The sequence below is a fragment of the Microtus pennsylvanicus genome, chromosome 8 (assembly GCF_037038515.1).
Source record: "Microtus pennsylvanicus isolate mMicPen1 chromosome 8, mMicPen1.hap1, whole genome shotgun sequence".
Classification (NCBI taxonomy): Eukaryota; Metazoa; Chordata; class Mammalia; order Rodentia; family Cricetidae; genus Microtus; species Microtus pennsylvanicus.
Window position 1 is genome coordinate 9,430,281 of NC_134586.1, and position 22,229 is coordinate 9,452,509.

At 39.3% G+C, this 22,229-nt stretch overlaps 1 protein-coding gene across 2 annotated transcripts in view; it reads right to left on the minus strand.

The window, feature by feature from the left end:
• Positions 1-536: 536 nt before the first annotated feature.
• Aebp2 (AE binding protein 2) overlaps positions 537-22,229 on the minus strand; it is a 36,775-nt gene continuing 15,082 nt past the window's right edge. The window contains exons 4-9 of one of the 2 annotated variants that reach the window (XM_075982398.1): positions 16,405-16,591; positions 14,089-14,213; positions 9,734-9,801; positions 8,096-8,209; positions 5,351-5,377; positions 537-783 (exon numbers count right to left, since the gene is read on the minus strand). In XM_075982398.1, the coding sequence (XP_075838513.1) occupies positions 774-783; positions 5,351-5,377; positions 8,096-8,209; positions 9,734-9,801; positions 14,089-14,213; positions 16,405-16,591 (531 nt within the window). In that variant the 3' untranslated portion in view covers positions 537-773. Of the gene's footprint in view, positions 784-3,349; positions 4,825-5,350; positions 5,378-8,095; positions 8,210-9,733; positions 9,802-14,088; positions 14,214-16,404; positions 16,592-22,229 lie in introns of those variants that run through there. The other variant, XM_075982399.1, reaches the window with a different exon arrangement.

Sequence of the window (22,229 nt, forward strand, 5' to 3'; positions counted from 1 at the left end):
AACTGGCACATTACACACTTAACCACTGTCCAGCCCTCTCTGTATTTTCACTTATGATTTGATACTTATCTATTTCTGACTGCATGTTCAGTTTTACTCAGTTTAGATCCACGAGTCATTAAGTGTGTGTATCCACCTTAATTACAATTCCAACCATATCCTTTTGTTCAGAAGTCCAAGATGACCTAGGAGAGGGCATGTGTTGTGAGACAGAGACAACTGAGACATGCGACTATCTCCAAGCTGGCAGCCACCATGCTTGCACCAGTCGTCAGTGTTTTCCTGTTATTTGAAGAAAATGGAGGACCTTAAAACTTTCCCGCACATCAGAGGTGGTCCCAGATAACTACTTGAAGATGCAGGCTGGAGGGAACTAACTGGGAGATGGCTGACCTAGTCAAGAAGCTCCAAGTGCACATGTGCCGAGAGCACAAGCCCTCATGTGTTCTATCCTATAGTATTCCCTAGCTACATAAATTCCCCAACCATGATTCAAGACTCCCCCAATGTAATCAAGAACCACAGGCATCCAAATATAAATTTGTGAAATTTTTCTTTACAAGAAACATATAAGTCATTATAAAGTTGTAAGATTTCAAAAACAAGTTTTCTTCAGTCCAAAGAGCGTAAACAATAAAGGAAAGGAACATTGCAACAGAGGACAGCAAGGCTCTGCAACCACAAAAATCAGAGAAACCACAGGCCAGGAAGGTCCTCAGGACAGGGTTACTGGAAACGCCATTCACAGCAATTTCATCAAGGTCTTACTACTCTTAAAGGGTTCTGCCAAAAACAAGTATTTTTAATGAGATTAAATAAATCAAAATAATTACATCACAACTGAGTTCATGAAATGTAACATCAGTAATCCGTCACATTGAGGATGTTTAGGTTTCCAAGCACAGGTCCCTTTGTTTAGTCTGTATGTAAAGGCAAACATCAGCCCCTACCATCAGCCCTACAGTGTCTTCTGCACCTTACTACAACACGCATTCCTCTTTACAGCTCACCATGTGACACACACTTTGTTTTCTGTTGAATATAATCCTGGCACAGACTGCGGGTCAAACACTGAAGACAACTTCACAGCGATACTCAACACACATTTGTCATCATCTTGCTCGCTCTGAAAAGCCATCTGGTACAGCAGGGTCTGACCTAGAAAATAACTCCCGCACTAAACTGCTTACAGCCTTTTTCAAACTAACAAAGCCACGTGTGGCACTGTACAAACTTGACTTGGGAAAGAGATCACACTAGGTAAGTTTTGTTTGTAAATTTTAACAATTTAGAAAAATCAGAATACAACATTTCATGCCTATATTTTAAGGCTATTGAGGCTCAAAAGAAAACATTAGAAATTACAAAATATTCTCACCTTTTTTATTACAAGTAAAAACTCTGCAAATGGTATTTATATTAAAGTTGCAATGTTAGGATTGCAAAATGCCCTATACCAGGTCACAAGATTCAACAATTAAAGGAAAAATATTTATGCAAAGATTTTTCCAATTTTTTATTTTATGAAATGGAATAGAAAAATATCTTAAATTAAAACCTCACAAAGTGCCATTCCTCTAAAAAAAAACCCTCCAAATAATATATGGTTTTAATTATTCTTTATAAATAACTCTCTCTATATATTAACATGTATATCTGCAACCTGAGGCCTCCTTAGACACATCAACATGTCAGGCTTTGTATTACAAATCTAAATAGGCTAACATTTGGTTTACCTTCAGAACTTATATGAGGATTATAAGCATAAAAAATTAAAGCTGTGACTACACAGCCACTCAAAGTATTTAAACTAGCTCAACCACATTTACCCATTCTGATATTCACTCAATATTAAATATCTCATATCTATTGTTAACCGTGAATCAAGAAAAATAACTCAAAAAGCAAACAGAAAACATTTAAACTATGGCAAATTCCACCATCTTCATGTTTAAAGTTTTACTGGTATGTCTCTTTACTTGGGGGTGGGGCAGACAGGACAGTTTCAGAAGAGTTCTCTCCCCGTGTCATGTCGATCCCAGGATGGAACTCAGACCGTTGGGCCTGTCCCCAAGCACCTTTACTGTTGAGCCACTTCGATGGCCCCTACTTTATTAATATGTAAGACAGAGGGAGGAAAAAACTATAGCTATCAACATTTTTTGGTTTCTTCTGACTCAAGGTCGCACTCTGGCCTCAAACTCCTGGTAATCCTCATGCTTTGTCCTCCCAATTGGAAGCTTAGTCAGTGCACCCAGCTTTCTACTGTTAATGAGTTAGACACATTTGAAAATACTTGAGGGTTAATTATTTTCCACTTTATTTTCCTTTCATCTGAAATTCAGAATTAATGCGTAACTACATTAGTGTATGAAAAGGTTTAATAGAAAAATAAAGAACTTTAAAATTTTACAATATTTCGTATTTCAAGATTCTTTTAGATAAAACCAATGTTACTTGTGGTTGAAACACAGAATCTGATTTACAGATTCTCACTTAATCCCTGTTAATACAAAACAGTTGGTAAAATGGTGGGTTCTCAACAATATTAAGAAATCCAACATGGAAGCTCCACCCAAACACCATGTGTTTCCAGTGCCCATGGGAGTGCCTCCTGCAAAGTGTATGTATGAGATGGCCTTCTCAAAAACTTAGCACTGTGCACACTACCAACGTCACAACACTGCCATATTAAGTACAAATAAATTGTATGGTCTATGTTTACTGCTCCAAAATTTTTATCAGCTATACAAGGGAAGAACAAACATCTTTTTATGATGAAGACACTTAATACCTCAGGCTTGCATGCAGGCCCCTGAGGTCTCACTACTCCAAAATGCAGGGGGAAAATCAGGTAACATACATGAAAATAAATAAATGTGCCTGTGGGCTACAAACTGTCCAATGCTGGATGGACTAGACATGAATTTGTAAACAGAAACATAATCCTAGGCCCACCACAAAGTGTCATGTGGGCACAGGAAGCGCACACAGAGCTGAGGAAGAAGAAACATTAATGAACATTACAGACTAAAATGTCCACACTTTCCAATCAGACTTGAATGTGTGTGTAAGTATGCATACATACAAGTTATACAACTAGCTTAGCTTGCTTACTTCATAGTCTTCTTGGTGTGCTAGTAAGTGTCAAACCCACATCACATCACCAGGGACCATGAATAACCGAGTACTCAGAGGCTAATCAATAACCAGCAATATGGTTTTGACATCTAAATTTTTCTATACAATGACAGTAACTAATCTGTTTTATATACACTAAAGAATGTTGGATGTGTATTTCCAGATGTCATCTGAAAATTAAATTGAATTGTTACAATTTGAAGCTAAATGTGATTTGCTTTGTTTTATTAGAAAAAATACTCAAGCAAAGTCTACAATCATCGGTCAATTAAGAATGACTTACAAGAACATGAGACAGTAAAATAAAAATACAGGTACAAACTCTATGTCCAAAACACTTCTATTTGGCAATGTTATAACAAACCAAAATTTAAAAGGAACAAAGGAGATTGCAGAGTACTTCGCAGATATAGAATAAAACAAAATGATGAAGTGCTTAAGCAAAAGAAAAAAAAAATAGTAAGAACACACTGCTTTTCTTCTTTTGAAAATAGACTCCCGTTTGCTACAGAGCACATTAGACGGCCGTTCCAGAGTGTCCTCATTGGCAGTGCTTTCCCGTGGGTCCCTCAGCAGCGATGACTCTCCACGTCTACCTCTTACCCCTGTCCTGTTCAAGCCTCCAATACTTTTAGTACCTTTTGTGTCTGGTTTTGCTTTTAAAAGCAAATGAGAAATGATCATGGAACCCTTCCCATTTTGGAACCAAAGGTTTAATTTTATATTGTTGTCGACTTTCTTTTAAAAAACTGAGCGTAAAAACTGCTGGTTTTCCTGTCAGTGCAGGAGTGGGAACTCCCGAGGAGGAGCGCTTCTGCAGTCTAACTGCACAGCACAGCTTTACAGGATGTGCTCCCACAGTGGGAACAACCACTCAGTCACTGTCAGGGGAGGGCCACGACCCTCGAGGAGAGGGTCTGGAAGGACGTCCAATGCTTTGTTCTTAGACATTAACAGTAGTACACAGTCCCTTCAGTCTGCAAAGACATCTCTTGTTAAAGGTGCTTTGTTAGCAATCCCTCTGGCAGCACTAGTGAGTTACAATTTCCTTCAATATTATTTCTACCATAATATATACATTGACTTTCATGCCTCTAGAAAACATCTACAGTACATTTCATAATAGAAAAATATATTACAAATCTGCTCAATTATTTACAAGCAACACTCTATTATCTCTATGCGACATTTGTTTGATACAGTACTGACAAGTTACACATATTTTCCATTTCTGTAAAGTTAAAAAAATTCCATATGGCTTCTTGCTTGCCAAGCAAGAAAGTGATTTTATTTTCCTTTTCAAAACCAACTTTGGTGCATAAAAGGTTCGGTTTGAAGATACTTTAAAAAAAATATTTTTTTTTTTACATTAAGAAAAAAAACTAAAAAACCCAACACTTTCCTCGGGAAAAAAATTAGAGTCACAGGTTAAATGAAAATATGAAGATTATTCAAATAATTTGAAATTGCGGTTTTTTTCAAAAACCATTAACAAGAGTAGTTATGTAGGTAAATATAACACACTGTACCCCATGAAGACCCTAGTCCTGAAAAGGGAGCCAACAGACACATGGCAACACTAACAGTAATTCTCAGACCTAATTCAATAGACGATTTTAGTTGATTGCAAATGTCGTTCACTGTTTGCTTAAATACAAATTGAACATTTTTCTTATCAGAGTTCTGCAAAAGAACACAAATGGCAACCAATCACATCTATTTATCATAGCTGAAAGGTTAATTATCTCTCGATAATTTCCACTGTCTAAATATTTTCTATTAGGACTTCAAATCGATACACACTGTCAAGGTGAGTATCTTACAGTGCTTTTGGTATTTTTAAGGTCAATTGTTTGTCTTTCCAATAAAACGGTCATCACTAAGGGGAAGAATAAAAGCAGCTTAAGCAGCGAGCATGCAAAGCCTTTCAGAAGCTGTTCAACTGAGTTGCCAGAGAGTGTCTGTGCAGTCTCCCACAGCGTCATTCCATGACATGTGGACTACAGTAATATATTAATATATTCCACAGAAGACCTACTTCATTCACAGAATGTCCACACTAAGCATAAATATTACTCTAAATACTGGACTTAAAAATAAAAGAGGAAGGGGTTGACTCTAATGTGCAACTTTCCCTAAGCCCATTGTCAGTGACTAAGACTGCAGGTGGCCCCGCTTGTTTGCTTTTATGTATTTATGTATGTTTTACCTCTTCAACCTCTTCTGTGGCATTGTTCTAGAAAAAGAAAAAGAAAGAAATTCTTTATTCAATTGAATCAAAAAACACTGAGTACTACTACAGAAACATTAAAAATTCTTGTAGATCTGAACGCAGTGATGATGACAGGTATTTTCAACTGCTGCTACAAGCATTCAGTCCCATCTACTCAAGACTGAGGCAGGGGAGTGCTTGAGCCCAGGATTTCAAGGATATCTGAGGCAGCATAGAAAAACCCTATCCCAGGAAACAAACATATATATTGAAAACAAAAGCAATTATTTCTAAAATGTACAGATATAATAAATATAAGTTTACATGGTTTTAATAAAAATCTCTATAATCTGATGTTTCTTTTTATCAAGAGTTCCACATCTAACATGCAATTAACTACTATTTTAAATGTATATTTAAATTTCAAAGAAATGCTCTTATAGTTTCATTGCAAATAAAGTGTGTATCTTTAGTGGAACAGTAACTTTCATTTTGAGATGTATATTAGCAAGATATCATTGCTCAAAAAGCTGAAATAATTGTTTTCCAATCAAATTCCAAACCCTCAAACCCTAATCACACCAAGAAACACCCAATCCTTTATGACTGCACTACATTAAAGTACCCTCTCTGTTCCAACTTCCAGAAGAGAAGAAGCAGCAAAGACAAAATTCAGTGCTAAGGTTTGAGGGGGAGGAGGTTCATTTTGGCTGGTTGTTTTCACAGCTAACATACAAGCCAGGTGTAATGAGGCATGCCTATAAACCAAGTTACTTGGAAGACTGAGGCAAGAGAATGTGGAATTCCAAGATAGTCTGGGCTACACAAAAGCACCTAATGTCAAGAACGTCCTCATTTCCCAAGAAACCCTTTAAAAAGCAGAAGAATCAAATATCTTGCACCAGCCAACCGCGCTTCTATCAACTACTTCTGAACATAAATTCCAAAGCATGGAGAATATTTTAAATTATCTTCACTAAGACATCTAAACTGCTTTGTACAAAACACAATAGCACAAAAATAAGTTGATGTATGAAAAAAGAAGAGAACACAGATTAGAAGCACGGAGACACATCCCAACTGTCAATTCTGAGGGTGCTTATAGCCAGTTCTAAAAGACGAGCTCTCCCAGAACACTGTTCTCCTAGGGTGCCAGTTTTAATTATCTCCCCAGTCAGCAGAATCAAATCTAAGTTATGTAACAGCAAATAAACTCCCAATCATCTTATTTTTTTCCTGACACACTGAACAGCATCACAACCAGGAGAGTCACAGGAGGAGCAGAGCCTCTGAAGGTATTTTTGATTACTGTCTTAGGGATGGGGGCTATAAACCAGCTGGTAGGATGCTGGGTCCCGCAGTTTAATCCCCACTACTCTAACCTATACTACTCCAAAACAGCTCATTTATGACAGTTAAAAAATATGCCAGGTGGTGGCGGCACACTCCTTTACTCTCAGGGAGGAGACGGCAGGTGGATCTCTGAATTTGAAGGCCAGCCTGATCTACAGGACAGGAAAACATTCGGAAATTATCAGTATCATCTGACTTCTGGCCAACCTATTCTCATGAGAAAAACATAAATGTGTCTTCGTTCTAAAAATATGAAGTCAAGTGCCTTTTTAATCACTGGTTTAAACACCTGAGTAGTCAGTCTATGTTATTTGGATACAGCATTCATGTGTGACCTTGGACTTCATTTCCAATCTATATGCGGAGACAGTGACACCAGACAGGCTGCTGTGGTGAGTACTAAGCACTTACAAAAGTGACTTCTCACCTAAGAAACACTCGAATAGCCAGGTCAACCACGCTTAGAAATAGGAGCCTCTGAAATACTTAAGAAACACACTGCTACTTAAACTGCTCTTTGGAAAACTTTGTGGAGAAAGGAATGAAATACATGACATTTAGGACACATTCATTTTATTCTCTGGCCCACAAAATTCAGACTTAAATACAGATAACCACATCTGTTTAAATTAAGGTTTATATTGATTAACACGTATGTGTGCATATCTGAGTGAGTGACTATCGTATGTGCACTGGTGTCCATGGGGCCAGGAGGTGTGAGATTCCCCTAGAGCCAGAGCTAATGTGGGTGCTTAGAACTAACCTGTGGTCCTCTGCCAAAGCAGCCATTTTCCCAGCCTCAATATCACATTTTCAAAATAATCTCAAAATATTTGTGTATCATAATCTAAGCCATTCAAAATAAATTTAGAATTGAACATGCATAGGAACTTTATTAAAATACTGCTTCTGGATTCTAAAACTCTTAGTTCTTTGTAATATCACACCCACGCTTTTAAAAAGCACGGAATGCCAATGTGCTTATAAGTGCCCCAACCTAGTGGTAAGCAGCACTGACTACATAGCATGTCTGGGTAGCCTGAGCTATATAAGACCCTGATCCCCACAAACCCTGCACCCCTCAAAAAAGTAAATAAAAAAATACTAAAGTCTATTGGACGGAGAAACCAAGAACAAGTTGATCATTTCAAGTCCAAAAATCTACCCTCCGGAAGTAGATTCTAAAGGCAGAATCATCAACATGATTTTGAGCATTCTGATGAAGGATGCTAAATTAGCCATGTCTAAGTAAAATGAAAACAAAAGCTCAGCATTTTGGATAAAGAGTACTCAATATGTACTGAAAAATCAACCCCAACTTATGCAAAATTTAGAAAACTTCAACATAGCAATTCAAAATGGAAAGCATATTGTCATGAAGTCAATTACCTGTAAATGTTTGGGTCCAACAGCAAGGCAGTATCTTTGGGCAGCTTTGATAAATGAACTACTTTAGTTTTTAACTGCTGTCGTTCACTTTCATTCACCCACACATCTGGCAGACTATGAATTAAAGAAAAGTCAATAATTTGCAATTGTCCCAGATTAATTGTCCCTTGGTCTTCATACTCTCTAGCCTTTCCTGTCCCTTTCTTTGACAGGGACACCTATGTACTTCTGCAAAGACAGATGTTCAGGCCATCTATACTCAGGAGCCAGACACAGACCACGGCACACAGTAGGGTGGACCAGGAATTTGTATAATGTGGCTTCTAACTGAGAGAAGTTAGTGAAAATGTAACTATTTCTTCACTAACAAAGGAAAACTCCATCAATCCATGAGCTCAGCAGTACAGCAAATACCAAGAGTACCAAGGACAGAGAGGCCCTCTCGAGACTGAGCCCATATGAAGGAAAGAAAATAAAATGTATGTAACAAAATTCTGAATTTGAAGTTATTTATAAAATTTAACACTTTTAATTTAGTACGTTAATATCTATATTGTTCAATTTCCACAATAGTAGGATTATAAAGGCATTTAAATTTGACATGTTTTTAAAGATATGAGTGTTCTATCTATGTGTATCTGTGTACTATGTGTGTGCCGGGTGCCCTGGGAGGTCACAAGAGGGTGTCTGGAGTTATGAAAAGTGTGAGGAGTCATGTAGGTGTTGGGTATCAAAAGGCTCCTCAAAGATCAAAGAATAAATCTAAAAATACATTAGTATCAAACGAGGAAGGCATGGTAGTACAAGCCTTGAAATAGAAAACAGAAGAGGCAAGAACTCAAAAACTGCCTAGGTTCCATACAACCTTGTCTCAAATCCCCCCCCCCCCCAAAAAAAAGAAAAATCAGTACAAGACATAGTAGCTCACATCTATAATCCCATAATTTAAGAAGGCAGAGGCTTCAGGAAGTTCATGAGTTCACTGGTGGTGGGTTATATGAAAAGACCTTATCTAAAGGAAAACTTCCCCGATAGTTGCATGCATGTTACCCATGTAGCAGCTTTCTGAATGAATGTAAGACCCACTTGACAAAGATGGTTAATGCTGGCCTCCTAACCTGGCCATGCAGCCATGGCAGAAGGGGTCAGAAGCCCCGGGGAGAACCTGCTGCTAACCTTTCCTGGGGGACATTATCAAGCTGCCCTGAAGTTATACACACTGACTAATGCTCCTTTAGCCCTCATCAGAAGCTTCCTTATGAAGTGGGTGCAGTGAACTAAAAAAAGTATAAAAGATCCTAGAACATTCAATTGCCAACTTGACAACCTCAAAGCACAGTACAATTCAATTTCTCTTAAGACTTCTATTTTAATAAGTTAAATAACTTTTACATTCAAGATTTTTGAGACAGGTTTCTCTGTGTTGTCCTGGAACTTAATTTTAATAAGTTAAATAACTTTTACATTCAAGATTTTTGAGACAGGTTTCTCTGTGTTGTCCTGGAACTTAAGTTGTAGACCAGGCTGGTCTCAAACTCAGAGACCTCCCTGTGTCTGCCTCTCAAGTGCTGGGATTAAAGGTGTGTGTCACCTCCATCTGGCAAAATAAAATTTTTTACACACAGTGCAAACACTTACATGTCTTCAGGCGTCCAATGAAGCAAGAGCTTTATCTTTCCAGATTCTTCCTTTCTCTTAGCTATTACCTAGTAACATTACAAAAAGAAAGAAAGGACAAAAACTATGAGACACCATTTTTCTACACTATTAGGAAGAAGTTGAAGTGGCCATGCAGGAGCAAAGGCACTGCCACCACAAAATTCTTGTCGTTGCTGCTTTGTACACTCCAACCTCTTCCCACAACACTGAAATCACCACAGGGCCTGCACTAATATGAAAACACTGAAACATATGCTCATGATTTTAATATAAGTAAATCAATTTTTAAAACTACAAAACAAACATTAAAGCAACTAATGGCTGTCAAGATGGATCAGCAGTTAAAAGCACTTTCTACAAAAGCCGAGTTTGACCCTTGATCTACATGGAAGAAAGTGAACACACTCTGACATTGGTGCTTTAGCATGTCCTGTTACAATGTACAAAATACCATTTACCAAATTCAAGTTACAAATACCCAAATACATACTATAATGTTATTCTGAAAAGAACTTTAAATAAAATTTACTTCCTCCATTATATAAAAACTGGTGGTTGAATAAATCCCTAATTTTAGACGTGGCAACTAATGATAGAGCTCAAAAGTAGATCTGGAAGTACTAAAGCAGAACCCTACAAATGACAGAACAGAAACCAAGCAAGCACAGTAACATAACTGGAAACGAGGGTTCTGCTGACCTCTTCTGGAAAAAACTTTAATTAAGACATCATTAGCACACGAAAGCGGTTTAAACTGCTTCATGACCACTAAAGTTATTTCCTATGACAGTAACAGGGAAATTTACATTTGCAGTTTGTATTAAGCATTTCCACTTAAAGTAGATGTTTAAGATGTTTTGAGATAGTATCTCCTTATGTAGAACTGGCTGACCTAGAACTCAAAAGATTCATTTGTCTGATCAGATTAAATGCGTTGCTTCCTGCTGAGTGTGTGTGTCTCTGTGCTTCTGTATAGACTGATTAAATAAGTGATTGACTAAACCTGACATGGGAGGGACGCGCATATGCAGTGAGGGTTTGTGTATGTGCGTGAGTGCGTGTTTTAGCAGGAAGTTGAAGACTCAAGTTTGAAGCCAGCCTGTGTAGACTGTGATTAAATATGTGCTTCATTAAAACTTACAAGGGCAAGGGGTGCACGTGCAGTGAAGGTGTGTGCAGATGTGTGTGTGCAGTGTGTGTTTTATCAGGAAGGTGAAGTCTGAAGTTTGAAGCCAGCATGTGTAGACTATGTTCCAAACCTTTTCTTATTTAAAGGTAGCTTATACTTAACATACACTGGTATCCACTGAAGTAACTCACAAGGATGCCCAGCCCTTCACTTGGCTTTCCCAGGCAAGGTTCAGTTTATACTCTGTTTATTCTTTTCTCAGGCTAGGCCCTTATGCTCATGCACTTACAGGTTTGCATCACTCGCTGCTCAATTACTAAGCATACAAGAGACACTAGAATTTAATTTCCCATCATTCTTAACTTTTTTCTCTTCTTTTGGAGAAGGAGGATCCCTATTTTCTCCTAGTGAGCCTAAGTGTTATCAAAATGATAGGGATATTTAATTTAATCGGGGTTATTTATACACACAATACATAGAAAAAAAACAATAAACCAATCAAAAAAAAATTATGGGGCATGCATGTGTTCAACAACCCCCCCCCACACACACACACACTCACTCAATAAGGTGTCTTCCTCAATTGTTTATCACATTACTTTATCTTAAATAGTTTTTTAAGGTCAGTTTGATGAAGCACGCTTTTTGTTATTGTTGCCTGTTTTTAAAACAGGGTTTCTCTGTGTTATCAGTCCTGACTGTCTTGAAACTCACTTGGCAGACCAGGCTGGTCTTGAGCTCACAGATATCCGTCTGTCTCTGCCTCCCGAGTGAGTGAATCACAAATTTAATCTCAACACTAGGGAGGTAAAGGCAAAGAACTCTTGAGTTCTAAACCAGCCAGGTCTACATAATGAAAAACTGTCTCAACAGTATCTTGTTAATTCTTGTTTTGTTTTTCAAGACTGGATTTCTCTTTGTAGCCCTGGCTATCCTGGAACTCGATCTGTAGACCAGGCTGGGTCTCAAGAAACTCAAGAGTTTCTCCTGCTTCTGCCTCCCAAGTGCAGGAATTAAAGGTGTGCACCAGCAACTATCTTCCTTCCCTTCTCTCTTTCTCTCTCTATTTGCCATGTGTGCACATGCAGGCCACAATTTAGTGTACTTAGTTCTCTAACATATGGGTCCCCAGAATCAAACTCAGGCTGTTCAGCTCAGCAGCTGAGCTCTCTCCACTAGGCTGTCCTGCCAGCTTTCCACTTCTTAGTTTTGTTGTTGCTGGGTTGTATGCGCAGTGTCTTTTGAGATAGGGATTCTCACTTAGCCTGGAACTCACTGGCTGGCAGACTGGCTGCTCAATGAGCTCCAGGAATCCTGCTTGTCTCACTCAGGCCTTAGACCCACCTTTCCTCTCATGCTTAACAAGATTAAACTTCAATCAGCTTGTTATCAAACCAGAATCTAGGATCTATACATCAGAAAAAATTTAAGTGGGGCAGTGGCAGCTCACAAGGAAGGCAGAGACGGAGGCAGGTGGATCTCTGTGAGGCCAGCCTGGTCTACAGAGCAAGAGTTCCAGGACAGCCAGGGCTACACAAAGAAACCCTGTCTAGGCTTATTCTTTTTTTTTTTATTTATTATGTATACAACATTCTGCCTCTATGTATGCCCGCATGCCAGAGGAGGGCGCCAGATCTCATTACAGATGGTTGTGAGCCACCGTGTGGTTGCTGGGAATTGAACTCAGGACCTCTGGAAGAGCAGCCAGTGCTCTTAACCTCTGAGCCATCTCTCCAGCCCTAAGAAACCCTGTCTAGAAAAAAAATAATAATAATACAAAACCAGTAGGTTCCATAGGATGGGCACAGAAGCACAGGTGAATTGCTCCACACATTTCCCCACATCTTTCACGTATCTGACTTCCATTTATACTCACTACCTTGTTTTTCAAGCATAGTCAAACCTGAAATACTACCAACAACTCAAGTGTTTTCCTTAACCTCTGGAGCTATGACATTCACCCCCCTCAAAACCTGAGTGCAAGAAATGTCATTATAGGAGATAAAGTGAGATGCCAATCTATGATCTACTCCAACAATTAATACTTCAAATCTCCATTTTGCTGAAATAGAAAGCAAGAGTTGCCCAATTCTAGCTTATGTGTTTCAAAATGGAAACTAAACTAGAGAAATGGTAATTGGTAAAGACACTTGCTGCATAAGCCTGAATGTCATCCTTAGAAACTAAGGGTGAAGGAAAGAACTCTGCCCTCCTCACATGCATCACAGCATGTGCACTCGTACACGCATCACAACTCTGCACAATCAAGATTTCTACCAGAGAGAATGCCCACAAACCACAAGAGGGTGTTGGTTCCCATGGAGTTGAGTTACAGATGGCTATGAGCCACCTGACACGGTGCCAGGTCCTCCGCAAGAGCAGCACTCTTAACTACTGAGCCATCTTTCCACAGCACCAGTAATAATTTTAAAAGACAAAATTACACATTCATTTTTCCAAGAATTCGAAATGCCAGAAGTCTAAAAACCTTTGCAAAACTATATCCATTGACTGCAGAGACAAAGGTCTCTTTGGCTGCCCTTGAAGAGAACCTGAGTTCAGATACCAGCAACCAGGCAGCAGCACACAAATGTTTGTGAATCCAGTGTCACGATATTCGATCTTCTCAGACACCAAAAACACATGGTACACAGATGTACATCCAGGCACATATACACAAAATGGCATTCTCCTTATTCTGAGTTGAAGGCCTAGCCCCTAGAAATAGTGACTCTTCACAGTGTGCTGGCCAGCCACAAATCTAGGAAACAGGGTTATACCTATGAAACAAAGCACATCTAAATATCTCTTCCTGCCTTGTGATTTGATGGCCTCAATTACACCTCCACCCCCAGCCCTGCCTGGCTTTGGTTTTTGGTACTAGGGACAGGGGATTGAACATATATGTATATGTATGCTAGAAAGTGTTCTATCTCTGAACTACATCCCTATTCTTCATTTTGAGTAACTCTGCTGCCTGGATTGGCCTGATACTTATTCTGTAGTCCAAGCGGGTCTTTAACATAAGATTCTCCTGCTTCAGCCTGCACAGTACTGGGATAGTAGGCATGTACCACCACATCCAACATACTTTATGACTGTTAACAAAATTTCCTAAATTGAGCAATTTAGAAATATAATCGTGAAAAACACATGCTTTCCCTGCCCCCAAATTCATATAATTTGACAGAAACAGAATACTTACAGTACTATGAAAAACAACACTGTGTCCCTTCCCTAAACTTTCTATATGAGCCGAGAGGTTAAAGCATATGGCTCGATGTCTTATGGCATCCAGTGTTTGTGCATCGAAGAAATCATGTGGTCGTGCTGAAAGTCAACACAAAAAAAAAGTTAAAGACAGTTTAGAAAATTTCAACAATCTGCTAAATGCTCAGGTATTTACCAAACCCAGGAGAGCGCTGCTTTAATTGGAGGGATTAGCAAAAGCAAGTCCTGCCCATGGCCTAGTTACATGTGTCTTTGTGTTCAGGGTAGAGCTCTGATAAGTTGAGGACAGGCAGAATTCCAATCATCAATGAACACAGCTTCTTACCCTCACACTCCACCATTTCACACTCCAGCAGCTTTACTTTCTCATAAAAATCCTCAAAACCAAATTTGTACCATTTCACCATCACTAGTACAACAAGGAGGTTTCAAACTTACCTTGTAATTTCATGAACTCATTTTATGCTATCAAAAATCTTGCCAAATTTGTGGCAATGAGGCAATATTAGTTCTAAGCTTTCAACCAGTATTTTCTTGATAAATAAATGTCCCAAGTAAAAAAATTTAAGAAAAATTGCACATAAATATCTGAGATGGCACCTATGTTGCCAATCAAGCCTTGGAACACTAGAGAGCTCAAATAATCCTTTCACTTTAGCCAGACACAAGCCACTGCACTCAGCCAAATATGTAACTAAATCCTAGGGACTGAGGCCAGGGGCTCCAACATGTAAGACAGGCGCTCTACCCCATCAATACATTTCTAAGTCTCAACCAGTTCTCAACTATGTAACTGTGCACATGGTTTAATCTTAACCTTCATTCATAGATCGTTGTTTTGTCTTTAAAATCTTTGATTTCGGGCTGGAGAGATGGCTCAGAGGTTAAGAGCATTGCCTGCTCTTCCAAAGGTCCTGAGTTCAATTCCCAGCAACCACATGGTGGCTCACAACCATCTGTAATGAGGTCTGGTGCCCTCTTCTGGCCTGCAGGCATACATACAGACAGAATATTGTATACATAATAAATAAATAAATAAATATAAAAAAAATCTTTGATTTCATTATTTAACCCAGGCCTTATACAGATAGTCAAGGTTGGCCTCAAACTCACAACAATCTCATGTTTCAGTATATCAGAAATAAAACCACAATTAAGCCAGGTTCAGCAGCTCACTCTAAACACTTGGGAAGAGTGAGTGCAGGGTCAGGAGTTCACGGCCTGTACCAAGATCCATTCTCCAGACACTCAGAAAAGGTTATCTCCAAAGAGTTAAGTACTGATAATCCTGATTCTAATCCAGCCTTTACCGGAGAGGAGACAGGAAAGAAGTAATGCTTTAGTTCTACTGAAGACCTACGATGGATGAAGTAAAATGACTGCATGAATTCCCTGAGTAAAATGCTGACAAACTGACTCTCTGAATCCATCATGGCTATGTGTTTTAGAGGAAAAATGGAATTCAAACCACAGCACTGTCTGAACAGTGGTCCCCAAAACTGAAAGGCTCTGCATGTTTTAAAGTTGAGAACAACATCCATTCATTCTCCCCAAACAAACAAAACCCCTAACAGTAAAGTGTCACTAGCACTCGGCCCACCTTAGCAGCTGGCCTTAACAGAAACTGCAGGTCAGAGCACCATCTCCTCAAGCAACACCTATGCCAGGCCTAAGCATGACTGGGTACTGAACTATGCCTGCCCACTTTCACTTTCTAAGAATGCTCAACAGGCAGAAGTGGGATCAGGGGATAAAGAGTTGGAGGCCAGCCTGGGCTAGGCTGAGAGTGCCTGGAAAAGAAACCAAAAAGGTGGTCTAGATTAATGGCACACAGCTATAATCCCAGCACTGGGGATCTCTAATTATTATTTTGACCCTTAAGTATCAAAGGAGTATTTTATAACCCACTAATTAAGAACAAAATCTTCATGTTCATATTGCAAACATACATTCTACATTTTGGTTTACTTAACTTTTATGTAATTTTTACTTCTGACACGCTCGGTATTTTTCTAAAATATTCTGGAAACAAGCACTGCCATGTTTAAAATTTTCTCATTTATAATAAATTAAATTACTCCTGGTATCTGATTCTCTAAATATATATAGTTTATATTCTAAGATCACATACACTTAACACTCTTTTAGCTTAGCTTCTACAAACATTTCTCACTAGTTCTCATGTTGACAGGCAGGTACCGTGTATTACTTTCCATGGATAGCAACAAGCCAAACTCAATACCAGTAAAAGCCTTTTTCCTACACAGAGGCTTTCTAAGTGAACACTTACGTAATGAGCGTCGTCTTTTGTTCTTTAGTTTCCTTCTCTTGTTCATTCCAGCTTTAGAAGGAGATTCTTCTTTGGCCTTTGGCTGGCTAGAAACTTTTGAGGAATTCTGTTGACTGAAGTGTGTGGGTACATGGCGAGCGAGCCCTCCCTGAGAAGCAAAGCTGGCATTGCAACCACCAACTACACACTAAAAAGAAGAAAGAAAGGGGCTGTCAAGGTTATGCATGAAGCATGAGCAGAACTGGAGGCCAAGGATGCTTTTGGTGGTAAACTCCAGCACAACAAAACTGATTCTAGAAAAGAAACATGAAGCACTTTTTTATACAAGCTTACTTTTAAAACAGTTATCCAACAAGTACACCACTTAGCAGTGGCACGGCACTGTACAACACCTACAGGATCCGTTTCCTAGATGAGATGATTTTGAATAAACCATGTTTATAACCAGGATGGGAAGGTTACTCCCCAATGGTTACTCCAATTCCTAGATACTGTTGATTTTTATTAAAAAATAAGAAATAAAAAAATCTCCCTAAAAGCCCTATCTAGCCTGAAACTTACTTCTAGACCACATTGGCCTCCAATTCAGAGATCCTCCTGCCTCTTCTACCAGAGTACTAGGATTAAAGCCATGCAGCATAACCAGCTGGGCGGCGATGGTACATGCCTTTAACCCCAGCACTTGGAAGGCAGGAGAAGTGACCTCTGAGCGTGAGCATGTGGTATATCCACAAAACCTTTCAGATACCTCCTTGTTTTTTCTATGCTGTTTAACAAGTAGGAAAGAAATCTGAAGAGTTTGAAAAGCTTTATGTATTTGTTAGACTTCTAGATCTAATGTTATGTTAGAGGACATTCTCACAGATCCAATTTACTCAGTTTCTGACTTAGAAAATAAAGTACAAATATATAATTAGTAAAGTTCAACACTAAAACGTCCACAATACCATTCTCCACACTTCCCGGCTCTTCTATCCAAGACACCACCAATCCTAACTTCAGAGAAAAAAATCAGCACATTATGCATCAGTGAGTACCAAGCTGTGTCCTCACCTGGGTCTGCCATTACACATTCACTGTGTGTACAAACCCCAATGCATACTCTCAATGGATCTTGGAAATATGAACATCCTTATGCATATTTTAAGCCCAGAACACCGTGTGAATCAGACATGGTTTTGTATAGTAGTGGAAATCAACAGCTGTGTGCTTACAGAGTCTTCTAAAATTAAGGACAGCCCAAACATTCAACAAGCTACTTATATAGTGCTAATAAAAATGGTACTTAGTGTTTTTATTAAGACTCTACATTCATGTTAAGTAATGTTGGTACTATTTCTTCTTTGAAAATCTTGTTCATAGCAGCATTATTTGTCATAGCCAGAACCTGGAAAGAACCTAGATGTCCCAACAGAAGAATGGATTTAAAAAATGTGGTACATTTACACAACGGAGCACTACACAGTGGTAAAAAATAACATCTTGAAATATGCAGGCAAATGGATTTGATCTAGAAAAAAAGAGTGAGGTAACCCATACCCAGAAAGATAAATATGTACATATCATAAATGGCTTTTAGACATAAAGCCAAAAAAAAAAAAGAAAAACAGCCTATAGTCCACAACTCCAGAGTACCTAGACAACAAAGAGGACCCTAAGAGAGACATACATGGATCTGCATAGGAAGGAGAAAAAGACAAAATCTCCTAAGTAAATTAAGACTATGGGGGTCACAGGAGAGGGTAGAAAGAGAGATGGGGGGAAAGGAGAGCAGAGAAAAATGTATAGCTCAATAAAAACAAACAAGACTCTACACTCACTTTATGGGAGCTCAGTGAATGAGAAGGATGAATGACTGGAGTGAGCTATCAGTGCAAACACTTCCCAATATCGACTAGTGTACAAGGTACAAGAACAGGAACTAACAAAACAAACTTCCTGCCCAGAAGGGTATCTACAAATTCAGCAAGACACAGAAAAATAATAACTGCAACAGCAGTAGAGCTAAACTCATGTACTGGGCTGTGTCTGTAGGTCAGTGATAGGTCCAAGCACAAAAGCCTTGAGTTCTGTCTTCAAGACTTCAGAAAGAAAAATAAAACAAGCCTGGCAGTGGCACACTCAGGAGGCAGGGGCAGGCAGATCTGAGTTCAAGGTCAGCCTGGTCTACAGAGCAGTTCCAGGACAGTAGGGCTGTTATACAGAGAAATCCTGTCTTGAAAAACCAAAATTAAACTGAGTGATGGTGGCACATGCCTTTAATCCAAGCACTTAGGCACAGGCAGGCAAATTTTTGTGAGTTCAAGGTCAGCCTAATCTACACAAGGGACTATCAAATAATTTGTGTTTAATGTAAGCAGTAAATTTCAATTTTCAAAGGTGTCAGCAACATATAAAGAGAAAAGATAGCCTGGAGCTGGATATGGCTTGGCAGCTAAGACATGAAGCCAGGCACACTGAACCTTATAGAAGGGAAAGTGGGAAGCACACTTGAATGCAAAATATGACTCCAGCAGCACATACACTAAGAGAAACAATTAATAAATGGGACCTCCTGAAACTGAAAAGCTTCTGTAAAGCAAAGCATATGGTCAACAAGACAAAACAACAGCCTGCAGAATAGGAAAAGATCTTCACTGACCCCACATCAGATAGAGGTCTGATCTCCAAAATATATAAAGAACTAGGAAATTGGACACCAACAGAACACATAATCCAATAAAAAATGGAGTAAACACCTAAACAGAGAACTCTCAGAGGAATTTAAAATGGCTGAAAAACACTTAAGGAAATGTTAAAAATCTTTAGTCAGAGAAATGCAAACCAAAACAACGCTGAGATTCGATCTTACACCTGAAAGAATGGCCAAGATCAAAAACACTGATGACAACTTATGCTGGAGAGGTTGTGGGGAAAGGGGAACATTTCCGCATTGCTGGTGGGTATGCAAACTGGTACAACCCCTTTGGATGTCAGTGTGGCGATTTCTCAGAAAATTAGGAAACAACCTCCCTCAAGACCCAGTAATAGTACTTTGGGGTATATATTCAAAGGATTCTCAATCGTGCTGCAAGGATACGTACTCAACTATGTTCACAGCAGCATTGTTTGTCATAGGCAAAACCTGGAAACAACCTAAATGCCCCTTGACCGAAGAATGGATAAGGAAAATGTGGTACATTTACATGGTGGAGTACTACAGTACAGCAGAAAAAAATAACACAGCTTGAATTTTGCAGGAAAATGGATGGAGCTAGAAAACATTATTTTGAGTGAGGTAACCCAGACCCAGAAAGACAATTATCACATGTACTCACTCATAGGTGTTTTTTAAACATAAAGAAAGCCATCCTACAAACCCTAATTCCAGAGAACTTAGACAACAATGTGGACACTAAGAGAGACTTACATAGATCTAATCTACATGGGAAGTAGAAAGTAGAAAAAGATCTCCTGATTAAATTGGGAGCATGGGGACCTTGGGGGAGGGTTGAAGGGGAGAGGGGAGAGGCAGGGAGGGGAGCAGAGAAAAATGTAGAGCTCAATAAATTAAATAATATTTAATAATAATTTAATGATTATTAAAAAATAATCAGCCTCACTCATGGGAAACATGGAAGTAGAAACAGCCAGACAGAGCTTTTTTTTTTGTTTGTTTTTTTGGTGTTTTGTTTTTTTGGTTTTTTGAGACAGGGTTTCTTTGTGGTTTTGGAGCCTGTCCTGGAACTAGCTCTTGTAGACCTGGCTGGTCTCGAACTCACAGAGATCCGCGCTTGCCTCTGCCTCCCGAGTGCTGGGATTAAAGGCCAGACAGAACTTTGAAGAAGAGTGTTTACCTAATGTGCAAAGGCCACTGTGGGAACCTGTTCTATCTTAACTGGAGGTCAGAGTTTGAGCTTATTTTTTGCTCTCTCAAAGCTGTTGACAAAAGGTTGCTACAAACAAGACATTCTGACCTAGGTGTGGTTAATTAGTATTTTGGATATAGAGGTGAATCTGCTCCACCTGGACCAAAGGTCGGAGAATTCAAGTCTATTCCTTATATCATGCTAATGAAGTCTGTTGCATCCCCCTCCCCTTTTGGAGTGAAATATATAAGCGTGTGAAAAATAAAGGCAAAATTAGTATTAACTAAATGTCCCTCCTGATGACGTTCTGTGTTCCTGTCTCTTTTTTCTCTTATATCTCTATTCCTTTTTCTTACTAATTCCAATCCTCATGCTCCTACCCTGGAATGTACAAGTCGACAAGCCATGGGGTCATATCTCTGGAAAGATCAAAATTTAAAGCTATAATGAGGAAAGATTATTCAAACTTCTTAGCCAAAATCAGAAATGTTGGTAATAAAGACATTGTGTAACAAAGAAAGCCAAATATGTGTGTATAATCTAGAGGTGGGTGGAAGATGTTCATAGGCAGCTTAATGCATAGCAGGCAAAGATCAGAAACAATCCATAGCCAGTGAGAAACAAGGAACTAACAGGAACACTGTAGTGATGTGGGAGTGTCATATATCAATCTGTTGATTTCATTGGTTAAGCAATAAAGAAACTGCTTGGCCCTGCTAGGTTAAAACATAGGTGGGAGGTGTAAACAGAACAGAATGCTGGGAAGAGGAAGTGAGCTCAGAGAGACTCCGCGCTACCCTCTCCTGGGCGGAGGCAGGGGACGCTCTGCTCTCTGAGGCACAGGAGCTCCAACCCAAGATGGACGTAGGCTGAATCTTTCCTGGTAAGACCGGTGCTACAGTTTTATTAGAGATGGGTTGATCGGGATATCAGAATTAGCCAGTAAGGGCTAGAGCTAATGGGCCAAGCAGTGTTTAAAAGAATACAGTGCCGGTGTCATTATTTCGGGTATAAAGCTAGCCAGGCGGCCGGGGTGCTGGGGATGCAGCCCCGTCGCTCATATTACAACACTGTAGTTTAATGCTTCCGCGGAACCTAACACAGGTATTTCATAGAAAGGAAAAAATGGTGCTTCATACAATTTTGATTTAACTTACTGAATGAAAGAAAAAGCAGAGCAGAGATTTATTCAACTAAAGCAAGATAGCAGAATAGGACAAGAGACAAGCTGGTTAAAAGAATGGAATTTGGTTCTCAACACCTGTACAGCTTGTAGCTAACAGCTCCTGGGGAAATCCAACTCCTTCTTGGAGACATTGGTCTCCAAGGGCTACTGCATTCATATGGACTAAATGGAGACACAGACACACTCAAAGAACCACGTATGTTAGGAGGGTGGGGTGGGGTTATATGGTAGGATATGCCTTTAATCCCAGCACTCAGGAGGCAAAGGCAACAAGATCTCTGAATTAGGAGGTCAGCTTGCTCTACATGGAAACTCTCATAAAACACTATAATAATAATAATAAATTTTTAAAGGCCAATTTCCTGAAGGGGAAAATCTATTTTTCCGTAATCACCTTTCTTTAGTGCCTGGTATATGCACTATCTAGACAGCACTGTTTTACTCACTTATATGATTCCTATGGGGCAACCAAGGAAAGAGAGCTTGATTTGATGAGTACATGCTATATACATGTGTTTAATTATTGAGCTGAACCCAACCAGAGAGAATTATAACAGCGAAAATATGCGTTTCTGTAATACTCTAAACACACTCCTAACACCTTTAGAAATACAGCCTTGTGGGGGCTGGAGAGATGGCTCAGTGGTTAAGAGCATTGCCTGCTCTTCCAGGTCCTGAGTTCGGTTCCCAGCAACCACATGGTGGCTCACAACCATCTGTAATGAGATCTGGTGCCTTCTTCTGGTGTGTGCCCTCTTCTGGCCTTTAGGAATACACACAGACAGAACATT